Here is a 14,371-nt window from a genome sequence, read left to right as displayed (position 1 = left end):
TTATTTTGCATGCCAAAGCTCGCAAAAGCTCTTTTTCAATTTGCTATGTAAATTAGGTTTTACAAAAAATCTACTTACTTCTTATCTAGCAGTTCTATTTCATATAATTTGTTAGCTTTACATTTAATTAAACTGTACAGAATGAGTTTTTACTTTTTGTCTCAAATATATTGGCTAATATGTTGGCTCGCGGCTGTATTCCTATCACTAGCTGTTTTGTTCTAAAATTATAGTGCCATTAGGTAACGATATACAACTGATTAAAATGAAAATTAAACATGTTTTTTAGGGTTCCGTTCCTAAAGGGTAAAACGGAACCCTATTACTAAGACTCCGCTGTCCGTCCGTCCGCCTGTCACCAGGCTGTATCTCATGAACCGTGATAGCTAGACAGTTGAAGTTTTCACAGATGATGTATTTTTGTTGCCGCTATAACAACAAATAGTAAAAAGTACGGAATCCACCGAGGGGGTGGATTAGTCCAAATCGCACTTGTCCTTTTTTCTACCGAGCCAACTTTAAGGTCTTGCGGCCCCAATTCATAAGAATTCGGCATATAAGAATGAGATACGATAACGATAAATTCTCATTTAGATATCGTTTGTATGTCGTATAATTGACAGAAGCAGCTTGATTCGGGCAACCAATGTCACTTTGACGTTAGAAATATCGTAGATAGATAATAGTACATTACGATACAAGTGCGAAAAATAGGAAATTCGAAACGAGTGGCGATAAATTAAAACACGACCGAAGGGAGTGTTTAAAATCGACACGAGTTGCGAATTACCTATTTGCACATGTCTCGTACAACGTTTTACAGTACATATGGCCCTTTAAATGTTTGACACAGTAACGTAATATGCTAATTTGCGCACTAGTACGGTAAAGTAGCACCATATGTACTGTAAAGATAGTTTATTATTCAAGTAGGTATATCTTACAATGCGCTTATGAACGTCAAATAAAGCTACACCGGCTCTAACCCTACACCTCTGACCCGTGGAGATTTAAATCCCCCCTTCATTGGAGGAGGGTATCCTAATATGGACCGGCAATAGATCTTATTGGGATCACAGCGGAATCGAAATAAACGTCAATTTTGAGATGTCGTTTAATTAGTTATCGATCTTTTAAAGATCTGATCTTAAACGTGCCTTAATCATTCTTCGAATCGGGCCGTTGGTTGGTGTCTGCCCTGTAATGCACGATTCCCACCGACCGGCTGGAGCCGAACCGCGCCGGTGCGCATTTTCAATATATATACATTATGTATGGCAGAAGCGATGGAATCCGTTCGAAGCCGGTCGCGTCCGCGAGGAGCCGACCGGCTCGCGGCCGTACAAATGGGAAATGCGCGCCGACTCCGCCCGTTCGGTGGGTAAAACTACAAAATTGCGTTAGAACTCTTAATTAAACCTCTTATTGAGTTTAACTTAGTAACTATTCTAAACGTTACCTGTACACTACTAAAATCTTAAACAATTTACCAAATATGTGATGTGGTATTAAACCTCAGTGCTAAGCGAGCTAGTTTCAAAGTAAGTACATAATAAGAGTCCTTGTTTACGGCTTGCTTCATGAAACATGAGTGGATACGTTTCGTACGGAGTTCTAGACTTATTTTAGCCATATTACTTAACCTTATAGATCTTATATCTACTCTTATTTAAGCTTAATATTAATATGTTGTTTGTTTCATAAATAAATTAAAATAATATTATAAAGCGAATACAAGTTACAAAAGGGCGTTTTTTTATACTTAGTCGGTGGCAAAGAAGCATACAGCCCGCCTGATGGTAAATGGAACCGTAGAATATGGACGCCTGCAACTCCAGAGGAGTTACATGCGCGTTGCCACCCTAACACCCCGCACCCTCGTTGAGCTCTTTGTTTCGTTTCGTTTCATTGTTGAAATTTAAGTAAATGAAAAAAAAACCTTGTTTTACAATAATTATTTAGTGCCTTATTTCGTGTAGGTATGGTGTGTAATAAGTTATTTTATCGTGAATATAAGTCAATATCCCGATATTCCCGATTCAATAAGTATCGAGTGGGCATTTGTGCAATGACATTAATATACCTAGATTTTGATATAAATATAATTATTCTAAAACAAAATATGTAAATCTATCAAATATCAAATATCAAACATTTATTCAGGGGCACTTTTACATGTCCATTTTTACAAACAATAAAAATTACAAAATACAATAACAAATATGGAATCGATGAAATAATATATACTTTATTAGAGATGTATACTGTCTCTAAATGTCAAATTACACAAAAAACTATGGTAAAAAAATAAAACCAACAAATACTAAAATTCTTTAGAGATGCATAAGTCTCTAGGTGTCAGAGATTAAATATAAAAAATATATATTAAATTATCCTTAGAGATGTAGAGGGTCTCCAAGGCTTGAATTCTTATATAAATAATTAAAAGACAAAAAATCAAATCAGTTCTAATTCGTTCAGTACTTTTCTGTAAATAACAAATATCACTTAAGACGCATTGCAAATGTGTAAAGCTTTTTTAGACCTATTAGGCATCAGAATCGACGACGTAAAGTTAGTCCAGTTATTTGGGCCGGTATATTCCATTATTCAGTCTTTGTGCCAGCCTCGGTCGCTAGTTTCCAGTAAGTAGGTGCTACAGAGGTCCTCGCTCACTACTTGCTTTGCTCGGCCGAGACTTCAAGAGACCGCTGCGGTGAGGCGAGTATGGGGCCTTAATGTGGGTATTAATTACTAGGTAAGTACCTTTCTTAATTAAATGCTTAGTATTTGTAAATTAATTTGATTAATCGTCTGGAATGAGGTCAGACGGAGAAGTCTGACGGCGGGGTAAGTGGGGCTGGTCTTCAAATTGCGGCCTGCTTACACATTTATATAACGCAAAAACCGGACTCGCTCACCGAGGGTTCCGTACTTTTTAGTATTTGTTGTTATATCGGCAAAAGAAATACATCATCTGTGAAAATTTCAACCGTCTAGTGTGTGTATGTATCACGGTTCATGAGATACAGCCTGGTGACAGACGGACGGACGGACGGACAGCGGAGTCTTAGTAATAGGGTCCCGTTTTACCCTTTGGGTACGGAACCCTAAAAATGACGTTTTTGTTTGAAGAAACGTCACTTTGACACTGACATATCTAATCCATATCTTATCTTTAGGAAATGTTTGACGTATCTTAAAGTTCGAATCGGGCCATGCGTCTCGCTCGCGCTAATACTTGTACGAACAAGTCCGAGCGTAACGAACGCGCGAATGATAACTAACTGACATCATTCAGATATCGTTCTGATGTCAGGTGCACGTTTCAATTGACCTGTAACATTATGTATAAGAATTGGGGTAGTCGAAGTATTTTACAGATGGCGCTAGCATAGCTTGCCCTGTAAATCCCTAGATTTGTGTCAAATTCTTGTTTTTTTTGGGTATTTTATGTACTGGGTGCCAGCCCTTTAAGCCAAATCTCATAGAAAAAAAGTAGAGACAGGGGCAAGCTACGATGGCGCCATCTATGCAAACCTTTGACAGTTGCTAACCGCATTGTCTGTGTATCATAATAATATGTAAGGGACTCGGCAGGACAGGCTCCCCCTAGTGTCATCTTCAAGACAATGAAAAATGTAAATAATCTTTTCTGTCAATAAATAATTTTGTACCTAGTTTAGAATTGGCTTCATGTAATTTATGACAAAAAACACAGTATCGTGTACAAATTGTTTCCTGAATATCTCAATGGTGATTACAGGCGGAACTTGGATAACACTCAAACGATGGAAATGGAGTTATCTTGTCGAGATAAAAATGTTGCAAGTTGGAATCTGCCCGTAGATCATCTCCTACTAGATCGCGGGTAATCTTTAATTGAAATTGATGTTGAAAAACGTTATTTGTTATACTGTTTTTTTTCCTACGTAGGTGGCAGACAAGTATACGGCCCGCCTGTTGGTAAGCAGTCTCGTAGCCTATGGACACCTGCAATTCCAAAGGTGTTACGTGCGCGTTGTCGACCTTGGCTTCCTTACTCACCGGCAGGAACACAACACTATGAGTAGGGTCTAGAGTTATTTGACTGCGGTTTTCTGTAAGGTGGAGGACCTACACCTCTATTTCGGACGTAGTTTAAGGACGTACCCGGGTCCAACGGTCCTACGTTATCAAGTATAATATACTTATTTGAACTTATGTTCTCAGCAAACTACACAACATATTAAGTATAAATCGATTGGTACGTGTTGAAAATTACATGTAAGGACGATGCATCCTGACCCACTGTGATACAGTTCACTCTAGTACGGGGATCAGATGACACTTGCCTGTTGGGTTTGTACCATAAAACAATGTAACTATTATAAGCATAAGTACCTTTATTGACTCAATTAAATATCTTAATCTTTATACTTGACTCTCTCACTTGACATCTCTAAAGAATTTTAGTATTTTATGGTTTTATTTCTTTATCATAGTTTTTTTTTGTGTAATTAGACATTTAGAGACAGTATACATCTCTAATAAAGTATTTATTATTTCATAGATTCGATATTTGTAATTGTTTTTTTTTTAATTTATTGTTTGTAAAATGGACATGTAAAAGTGCCCCTGTGGCCTATTTGCTGAATAAATGTTTGATATTGATATTGATATTGATCGTATGCGTTATGTGCACAACTTTCAACTCATAATATAAAAGTCAACACGTAGTGCAAAGAGTGTAACATAGAAAATAATAACACACATACGCCTACAATAAGAAAAGTATATATATGTAGTTTTACGAGTCTTAAATGCTCTCTCTAGTACCAAGATCTGCGACAACTCGTCCTAAATGCTACCGGAATGTAAAGAGGCCAAAGGAAATAAAATGAAGAGGAATTCGGAATACTTTACGGAAAACTTACGAGCGCGGCTCTTTAACGCCCTTGTTTGTTGTCTTATTTTGAAACTATGGAAGGTGGAGGTAAGGAATGAAATCTCCATGTACCAAAAAGTGTCATCAAAAAACCTGAAATAGGTGGCGCTACAATACCTAGAATACAAGAAAAAAAATCAGAGACAGCGCACTTCACTCCGTCAATAACGCGTAGGTTCTTAGCTACTCTAGTGCTGTTCTGGAACTATTATTATGGAAGGTAGAGTTAAGGAACGCAATCGCCATAGGCGGAACTTATGCAAAAGTGTCCAGTGGTCAGCTATAAATAATAGTTCCAAATCTCTCCAGAGTAGCGCTAGAGTAGCTAAGAACCTAGACGTTATTGACGGAGTGAAGTGCGCTGTCTATGATTTGATTTTTTTTTTCAAGTTATCTAGGTATCGTTGCGCCACCTATTTAAGGTTTTTTGATGACACTTTTTGGTACATGGAGATTCCATTCCTTATCTCCACCTTCCGTAACTATTATTTATAGCTGACAGCTGGACACTTTGGCAACAGTTCTACCATAAGAGATTTCACTCCTTTTAATTCCACACTCCATATTCGAAACAATATTAAATGACGTCGGACTGTCAAAAGATGTGTCAAGCATCTATTGGTTAAAAGAGATTGAAGTGGTTTTATTTTGCAATTGAATAATTGTTGGAATTGAAATCTTATTTTTAAATAGGTTTTATGTTTACATTTCTGCAACACTTATTAATGCCTACTTATTTGTAAATGTTATGTTATTCCAACGCACTTTCATTGGTTGCATAGAAATGAAATAATTGAATCAAGAAGAAGAAGAGATTTATCATATTATATTTCTGTGCTTCGTTAAAAAAAAAACATTGCTTTAACAAGGTCCATTATTTCTCAAATAAATAGCCGGCCAGCCGTTGCGCAAATGTGCGAAGGACGCACAATTCAGCCAGCACATATTTCTATATGTCCGTCTGTCTGTCCCACACACCGGCAACTCCATATCCGTACATCTGCATCCACATTCACCAATCCAAGAAATTGTCAACGGAGCTTCTTCGTTTTCTGATCGTCTTTTGTTTTCGCAGCCAAGGAAGCATTTGTTTCCGTAGGTTTTTAAGTCGCTTGCGCAGACTGGCAGGTAAACCAATGGACAGTAGCATCCGCAAGCTTCTTTTATCCAAGTTAAAGGAGCTAACCCTCGTAGCTTTCTTCTTAAGTTCTCGCAGCCGATCTCACAAGGGTTTCCATAAGTTTTTCCATCAGAACCACATACGGGGTCTCCAATTTTATTGCAATTACATGGTTGACATTCTCCAGTATATAGAACGACTACAAGATCAAGTCCAATTGCGAATCGACGTCCATTGTGACATTGTAATGCGCATTTATTTCCGTACGTTTTTCCATCGCTACCACAGACAGGTTCCCAAATAGCTGGACAAACGCAGCTTTCTGTATAGCAGACTTCATTAGCCTTTAAATATATTCTTGGCAAACCATTATTGACATTATTCTGACTTGCGCAGTCCAACCAACATATATTTCTGTAAGATTTACTGTTACTGCCACAGACAGGAGCAATTGTTGATGAACAATTGCAAGGTGCTTGAAGACATAACCCTTTGTAAGCGGAATAAATAGGCGACCCACCATTTTTTTGTGATTTATTATTAGCGCAGTTTAATTCACATTCATTGCCGTATGTATGGTCATTGCTTCCACATACGGGATTATTATCTTGAGGGCAATTACAAGTATTATCAGGGCATTTTCCTTTGCTTCTCACTTTTATCGCTGGATTTCCGAAGGATATTTGTCTTTTACTCTCACATTCCAATTCACATTTATTTCTATATGTCCGTCCGTCTGTTCCACACACAGGCTGATCAACATCTTTAGGACATGGACAATATTTACACGCTCCAGGCTTGGTCGTAATCAAAGGTATACCTAATCGATATCTCTTCTTATTTATACAATCAATTGAGCAACTACTCGAATATGTAACTCCATCGCTTCCACAAGACGGTATAATATCTATAGGGCAGTTGCCACAGCCAGGGCATTCTCCTTGATTCTTAACCAATATTTCTTCATTACCAAGTCGTTGCATTTTATCGCTGTTACATTTCAACCAACATTGATTTTCATAAGTTCTTCCATCTGTTCCACACACAGGTGTTACATCAGCTGTACAAATACATCCTTCTTTATCACATTCCCCTTCATAAGCTACGATGATTTTAGATTCTCCACGCTTAATTCTTTTCTGGCTTTCACATTCCAACTGACAGGGGTTTCCATATGTAAATGAATTGTTTGAACATACGATGGAGAAGTCAGTTCTGTCGCAGCAGCAGCCATCGTCGGGTAGTAAGATTGGTCGAGTAGAATTTGCTGATGTTAGGACGATCAGTTGGAGTAACGTAAATAGGAGAGTACCTGAAAATAAATACATTTAGTTAGAAAAAGTCTGGGAAAGATTATAAAGTAATGTAAACAGACCAAACCAGTCCACCAAACAAAACGTGAATCAGTCATTCCGCCAATGAGATAGAATTTTTTGTATCTGAATATTTTTACTACCGTATGTATTTACAAACAATTAGCACTTTGTAACATCTGCAACATACTTATTTGCACCACTTTTTCCACCCTTTTTCATCACTTTCACCATCAGCTTCCCGATAACGTGATCTGGGTTCTGGCCTTACGGAAGAATATCAGAGTTTTGCTCGAGAGAGTGAAGCTTAAAGCTGAGTCGGCACTTTTTTGTTTTTGCTGCAATGCACACCGTGTACCTACTGTAATGCAACTTCATTATTCGTGTTGTCTCTAATATTTATATTTTTTCGTGCTAATTGTGTATTTTTCTGTTTCTAAAGTTTCATGTTTGCAGCAACCAAATAAACGACGTGGTAACAAAATAGGGGTTGGAGATACCGAAAAAAACACGTTTAGAAAGAGGCCTGGAGTCCTCATTTGAAGTAGCTTTGCACAGATTTGGCAAGCGACAGTATCTAAGCGCTACCATAAACGTTACGTTCTTATGAAATTATTTTGATTACAGTTGCTATACTGTGGTGATTTCATGTCAGTGCCTAGTTCGCTTGGACATACTCTTATTTAATTTAAAATACCTGTCTTCTTCTTCCTCGCGTTTTTCCGGCATTTTGCCACGGCTCATGGGAGCCTGGGGTCCGCTTGACAACTAATCCCAATATTTGGCGTAGGCGCTAGTTTTTACGAAAGCGACTGCCATCTGACCTTCCAACCCAGAGGGTAAACTAGGCCTTGTTGGGATCGGTCCAGTTTCCTCACGCTGTTTTCCTTCACCGAAAAGCGACTGGTAAATATCAAATGATATTTCGTACATAAGTTCCGAAAAACTCATTGGTACGAACCGGGGTTTGAACCCGCAACCTCGGGATTGCAAGTCGCACGCTCTTACCGCTAGGCCACCAACTCTTCTCTAGGCCACCAGCGCTTTTGCGCAGGCCATCAGCGCTTAATTTAAAATACCTGTATTAAAGAATAATACATTAAAGGATACATACTTATATTTAGTGAATAGATATGAAAAAGCGATATTTACCGTCGAGACAGCGCATTTTCTTGGCTGTCGTGGTTATTATTGTGTAACAAGTAAATGACTACGATTTTTATATTATTTTTTGCACCGAAGACAAGTAAATAATAACTACGACTGAAGAATTATCGCAACCTGAGTTTCTCTTTAACCAGTGTTTTTAAGGATTATTATTAAAAAACCTGTTTACATTTATTACAATCCGTTAAAAGAGAGACAGGCTACAATAAGCCACAAGCTCTTAAATCACAATTCTGTTTATAAATTTTATTTCTCAAAAGAATAACAATTATTCACTTACATGAGAAAAAACACAACAATCAATTACAAAATTAAATTAGTGAGCAAAAATATTAAATACATAAATAATGGTGCCGCGCTAGTAAGTTTTTTTTTATGGAGGATAGGCATGCGTTTGACCACGATCACACCTGATGGTAAGTGATGATGCGGTCTACGGTAGAGCATGCTTACCTATGAGATACCTATTTACTCTAGCCTTGAAGAGATTCAGATTGTACTCATGCGGAAACACAGACTCGGGCAGGGCATTCCACTCCTTGGCAGTTCGCATAAGGAATGTTGAAGCGAAACGATTCGTGCGCATTTGGGGAATACCTACCATGAAGCGATGCCGAAGTGCTGATTGTCTGGTAGTCCGATGGTGAAATGGGGACGGAGGAATAAGGTTGTGCAATTCCTCAGCACACTCTCCGAAATGTAACCTATAAAAGAGAGAAGAGAAGAAGAAAGTTGTAGAAATACAATCTATAATAAAAATGGTGTGTGTCAAGTAGAACAAAAACATGCAAAACAAGTTCAAGAAGTGTGGTTGCTATTGCTAGGAGCGTACCGCGCGCTTGCACTGTCAATCAATTTGACTGACAGTCTATATCATTTAATTGTCTCCGATTTACTATAATTAACACGTTCGCTGCGATATAAGGCTTAAATGCCCTATGCATGTACTCCCACTCCGTGCGGAGGCGAAAAACGGTGAACTTCCCGTGGTGCGGGGGGGTGTATAATGAGAATTTCTATATGTACAAAAGAGACAAGTATAGGTTTGAGTTTAGGACTTTAAGGGCTACTAAATAAAGCATTAAAACTGTGGTAAGGTTTTTCGGCCTGATAACGCACTGATTAATATTTTTTTCGATTCCTTGCGGGTAATAGGCCGTAAGGCCCGACATAGATCACAAGGTCTCTCCACCCCTTCCCGCACTGTTGTAGGTGATAGAATAGTTTACTTCCGATTAGTGTTGTGACATCATTAGCGGGAATAGACGTAAATACGATAGTGCACTATTCAAGTGTTTGTTTACGTTTTTGTGATAGTTCATGGTGTTTTATCATTTATTATGCTTCGGTCAAATAAACGGTGCAGAAGAATGCTGGAATTATCGTTTCAGCAAAATGAAAACAGTGAAAGTGAAAATTCTGATGCGGACAAATCGAGATGGAGAAAAGTGTTTATCAAAAATAATATAAAAAATAATGACTCGCAGCAAAATCGATCCGAAATAAACATCGTCAATCCTGGGCCAAGTAAGGAACCGGAAACTGTCCCAGAGCTACAGCGGAACTACGTGAGTAGAGGAACAGCGAGCACAATTACAATTACCGCTCCTAAAAAACGCAAGTATAATGTGCCAGAGCCTGACACCAGCCGACTTTCTCCTATTCATTTGAAACCGTTATTTCAAACCGATCTAGAAAATACCCCTAGAGCCCGGAAAGTACAACTGTTGAACGAAGGTGACAAAGAGTCGATTTACGTGAGCCCTAGTACTGGTAAAACCTTACAAGTTTTAAAAAATGCTGAAACGTTACCAAGAAACAACCCACAAACTCAATCCATTTTCCGTTCGCCGGCAGTCTATGACACTAAAAACGCGTCGACGTTGACAAGCAGGTGTAGTTCCGTAAGCGATATATCGTGTGCAAAATCTCTTCCGTGCCCGTTAAACAAAGATGCAATTGATGAATTATTAGCTGGACCATCTTTTGAAGACCAACAAAACGAATCGTTTTTGGAAACCAGCTCTAATAACATGAATGCAGCCTCTCCAGCCCAATCCCCAAATCTTCGCAAGACCGTTCGTAGTCCGTTAAATAATGATGCAATTGATAATATAGCAGCAGGACCATCTTTTGAAAACTATCAAAACGAATCGTTTTTGGAGACCAGTTCTAATAATGTGAATGTAGCCTCTCCAGCCTATTCCACAAATTTTGATAAGACTGCTCGTAAGATAGGGGAATCGGTTGACATAGAACCTACCAATGAAGACCACTCGGACACGGATGAAGATTTTAACCCAAATCTAATCAGTTCTCAATCAGATACCAGTAGCACTTCTTCCGGAAGCGATTTCTCGGTTAGTGAAGATGATTCCGAAAATGTCGAAGAAATGCAACCCAACGTAATTCCTCCAGTAGCAAATTCTATGGGCGAAGATGAGTGGCAAGATATTGATGATACGATTCCTAATTTCGAAGAATTCACTGAAAATTGTAAGATAAACATTCCCGATGATGCAGTCACCCCTGAAGATTATTACAATTTATTTGTTACAAAGGATATTATTGCTAAGATGGTCGTAGAAACAAATAATTATGCCCAAAAATTCATAGCAGGTAATCAAGTTAAGCCCAAATCACGAGTTCGAGCTTGGATTCCTACAGATCAAGAGGAAATGAAAAAGTTTTTGGGCGTGATTATGGTGATGGGTTTAGTAAAACTACCACACATAAATGATTACTGGTCGAGAAAGAGTATTTATAGAAATCAGTATGTGGTTTCAGCTATGAAGAGAGACCGATTTCTGCTAATTTTGAAATTTTGGCACTTTAGTCAAGAGGACCCTGATGATAGAAATAAACTTGCTAAAATTAAAGATGTGTTTTCTATGCTGCTTCAGAGATTTCACACGGTCTTAATACCCGGAAAGTATTTAGTAATCGATGAATCGATGATACCATGGCGGGGACGATTAAAATTTCGACAGTATTTAAAAGGTAAGTCCCATAAATACGGGGTGAAGCTGTACAAATTATGTACGCCGGATGGGTATACTTTCAACGTGAATGTTTATACTGGTAAAGGTGATAATGGCAGAGAGTTAAATCACGGAAAAGAGACTGTTTTAAGATTAATAAGGGGCCTTGAAAATGAAGGAAGAACCGTAGTGACTGATAATTTCTACAATTCAATAGATCTTGCAGAGGAGCTTATACGCAAAAAAACATTCCTTTGTGGTACTTTGCGTCCAAATCGGAAAGGTCTCCCAAAACGCATAGTAGCATCAAAACTAAAAAAAGGCCAAATAACTGGTGCAATGAATGAGAATGGGGTTCGAATTATAAAATGGGTGGATAAGAGACCAGTTAATATGATTTCTACATGTCGGGATCATGATTTGATGATAAAGGACACCGGTAAGATAAGACGTACTACCGGAGAAGCAATTAAAAAACCACAGTGCATCATGACCTACAATGAAAATAAAAAGGGTATAGACTTTAGTGACCAGATGTCATCGTACTACACAACCCTAAAGAGAGGAATCAAGTGGTTTCGTAAAGTCATGCTTGAATTGCTATTTGGGACAGCTTTGGTCAATAGCTGGGTGGTTTACAATATTCGGCAGCCAGTTCCAATTTCAAAGAAAGATTTCATCGAAGCGATCATAGCAGCATATACCAAAACGCCAATCACGGATACTAACTCAGGTAAGTCTATTATTTATTATTTCAATCATTTAAGGTCACCCGAGGCAAATGCAACTATGAGGGTAACGTAACGAATTAAAATTGCTCTTAATTTAATATATAATTTTTATAAAGATCAAGCTCTGTTTTATTTTGACAAAACAATAATAGTTCTATGTTCGCTCAAACAGTTGTTGGGTCTTACAAATTGGATTAAATTAAAATGTATTTCAATTAGTTACATTGGCACTTACGCAACTATGACATAAGTGCATATACATAATTAGTATTGTATGAAATATTTATTTAATAATATCATGAGTAATTTTCATGCAGTTATATGATAATATTATGTATCTATTTATATACAGAACTAGCTTCTACCCAGGTTTCAAAATCGGTCCAGCGGTTTAGGCGTAAAGAGATAACATACAGACAGATAGGTAGTTACTTTCGTATTTATAATATTAGTATGGCAATAGATCCCGCAATGTAAATCTAGTTCCCGCAAAACAAGCCTTACAGTTAATTGGTGGGTAAGGCAAGAATTATTAGTGAAAAAATAATGCCATATTAATAATATATATTATTTACTTTCAGATGGTCAAAATGAGGTAGTCTTAAAGAAAAAACACAACTTCGAAAAGAAAGGTGAGAAGAGGAGAATTTGTGCCGGCTGCTACCAAAAGCTGCGTGGTACACTCAACAGCCGAGAAGCAAATAGAAAAGTAAAGAAAATAAAATCTTTCTGCGTAGAATGTAAGAAAGGATACTGCTTGTCATGTTTCTATAAAACTCACATGTAATTAATTAATTTTTCACATATAATGTGAAAAATAATACTGGCTGTCTATTTTTTTTGATTCTTTAATAAATGATATAAAAAGGATATGTCGATAACTTATTTCCCATCACTAATACTTCCTAAAATAAACCTATTATTCAGTGCGTCATCGGGTTACAAGGCCTTACATGTATTTTTGTATATATCTCTCAAGTAAATAGTAGGAACCCGGGGCGAAGCAAGTACTGTAACCACCAACTCGTCGACTATCGATATTGATAGGGATGTGTCCACATTTTTCCATTTTTGTATAATTATAGTCATTTATATGAGTCGATACCTTACTAGGTCAATGAGCCCCATATCGCCGCGGCGTAAACATTGAGTATCAGGCCAATCGGCCATTTAACGCACCATATAAAAAAACGTCAGTTTTAGTTCCGCAGCGAACGTGTTAACTTTTGTTTGTTTCAAAAGAAAACAGGTGTTAGCTATGAATTCACAGTAATGAAGACCATATGCAAAGATAATATTTGTTCAGCGTTGTTTTTCAGACGTCGTGTGTACGTTACAGTGTGTACAGTAAATGTATTAAATATCGATACGGACAAACTGCCATAAATATGTATACACGATCTTATTGCCTATATATTAAGGTAATGTGTACATATTTTTGTCATTTTGTCCGTATCGATATTTAATACCTTGACTATACATGTATTTTTAGGGTTCCGTAGCCAAATGGCATAAAACGGAACCCTTATAGTTTCGCCATGTCCGTCTGTCTGTCTGTCTGTCTGTCTGTCTGTCTGTCTGTCTGTCTGTCTGTCTGTCCGAGGCTTTGCTCCGTGGTCGTTAGTGCTAGAAAGCTGAAATTTGGCATGGATATATAAATCAATAAAGCCGACAAAGTCGTACAATAAAATCTAAAAATTTAATTTTTTTTTGGGTACCTCCCCTACACGTAAAGTGGGGGTGAATTTTTTTTTCGCTTCAACCCTAGAGTGTGGGGTATCGTTGGAAAGGTCTTTCAAAACTAATAGGGGTTTTCAAGAAACATTTTTTGATAAAGTGAATATATTCGGAGATAATCGCTCCGAAAGAAAAAAAAAATGTGTCCCCCCCCCTCTAACTTTTGAACCATAGGTCCAAAAAATATGAAAAAAATCGTGGAAGTAGAGCTTAAGAAATACATTAAATGAAAACTATAGCGGACATGATCAGTTTAGCTGTTTTTGAGTTATCGCAAAAAGTTTTCCCTTCATAGTAAAAAGACTTACTTTAATTAGGTACTGATTATGCAAATTTGCCTATTTGTTTAACTCGGGTGAAAGGTACCATTTACTACACTTTAAGCTCCAGTTTAG

The 14,371-nt window shown here is 37.6% G+C and overlaps 2 protein-coding genes across 2 annotated transcripts; one reads left to right on the top strand and one right to left on the bottom strand.

The window, feature by feature from the left end:
• Positions 1–5,725: 5,725 nt before the first annotated feature.
• On the bottom strand, positions 5,726–7,983 carry LOC133517393 (serine protease inhibitor dipetalogastin-like). The gene has a single exon (XM_061850695.1). The coding sequence runs from the start codon at positions 7,373–7,375 to the stop codon at positions 5,789–5,791; it is 1,587 nt and encodes a 528-aa protein (XP_061706679.1). The 5' UTR covers positions 7,376–7,983; the 3' UTR covers positions 5,726–5,788.
• A 1,860-nt stretch (positions 7,984–9,843) lies between these two features.
• Positions 9,844–13,109, top strand: LOC133517392 (piggyBac transposable element-derived protein 4-like). Its single transcript, XM_061850694.1, has 2 exons — positions 9,844–12,241; positions 12,821–13,109. The coding sequence occupies exons 1-2, from the start codon at positions 9,868–9,870 to the stop codon at positions 13,024–13,026; spliced, it is 2,580 nt and encodes an 859-aa protein (XP_061706678.1). The 5' UTR covers positions 9,844–9,867; the 3' UTR covers positions 13,027–13,109.
• The last annotated feature ends 1,262 nt before the right edge of the window (positions 13,110–14,371 follow it).

Source organism: Cydia pomonella, chromosome 4 (genome assembly GCF_033807575.1).
Source record: "Cydia pomonella isolate Wapato2018A chromosome 4, ilCydPomo1, whole genome shotgun sequence".
NCBI lineage: Eukaryota > Metazoa > Arthropoda > Insecta > Lepidoptera > Tortricidae > Cydia > Cydia pomonella.
This window is presented reverse-complemented; position numbering and strand designations above follow the sequence as displayed.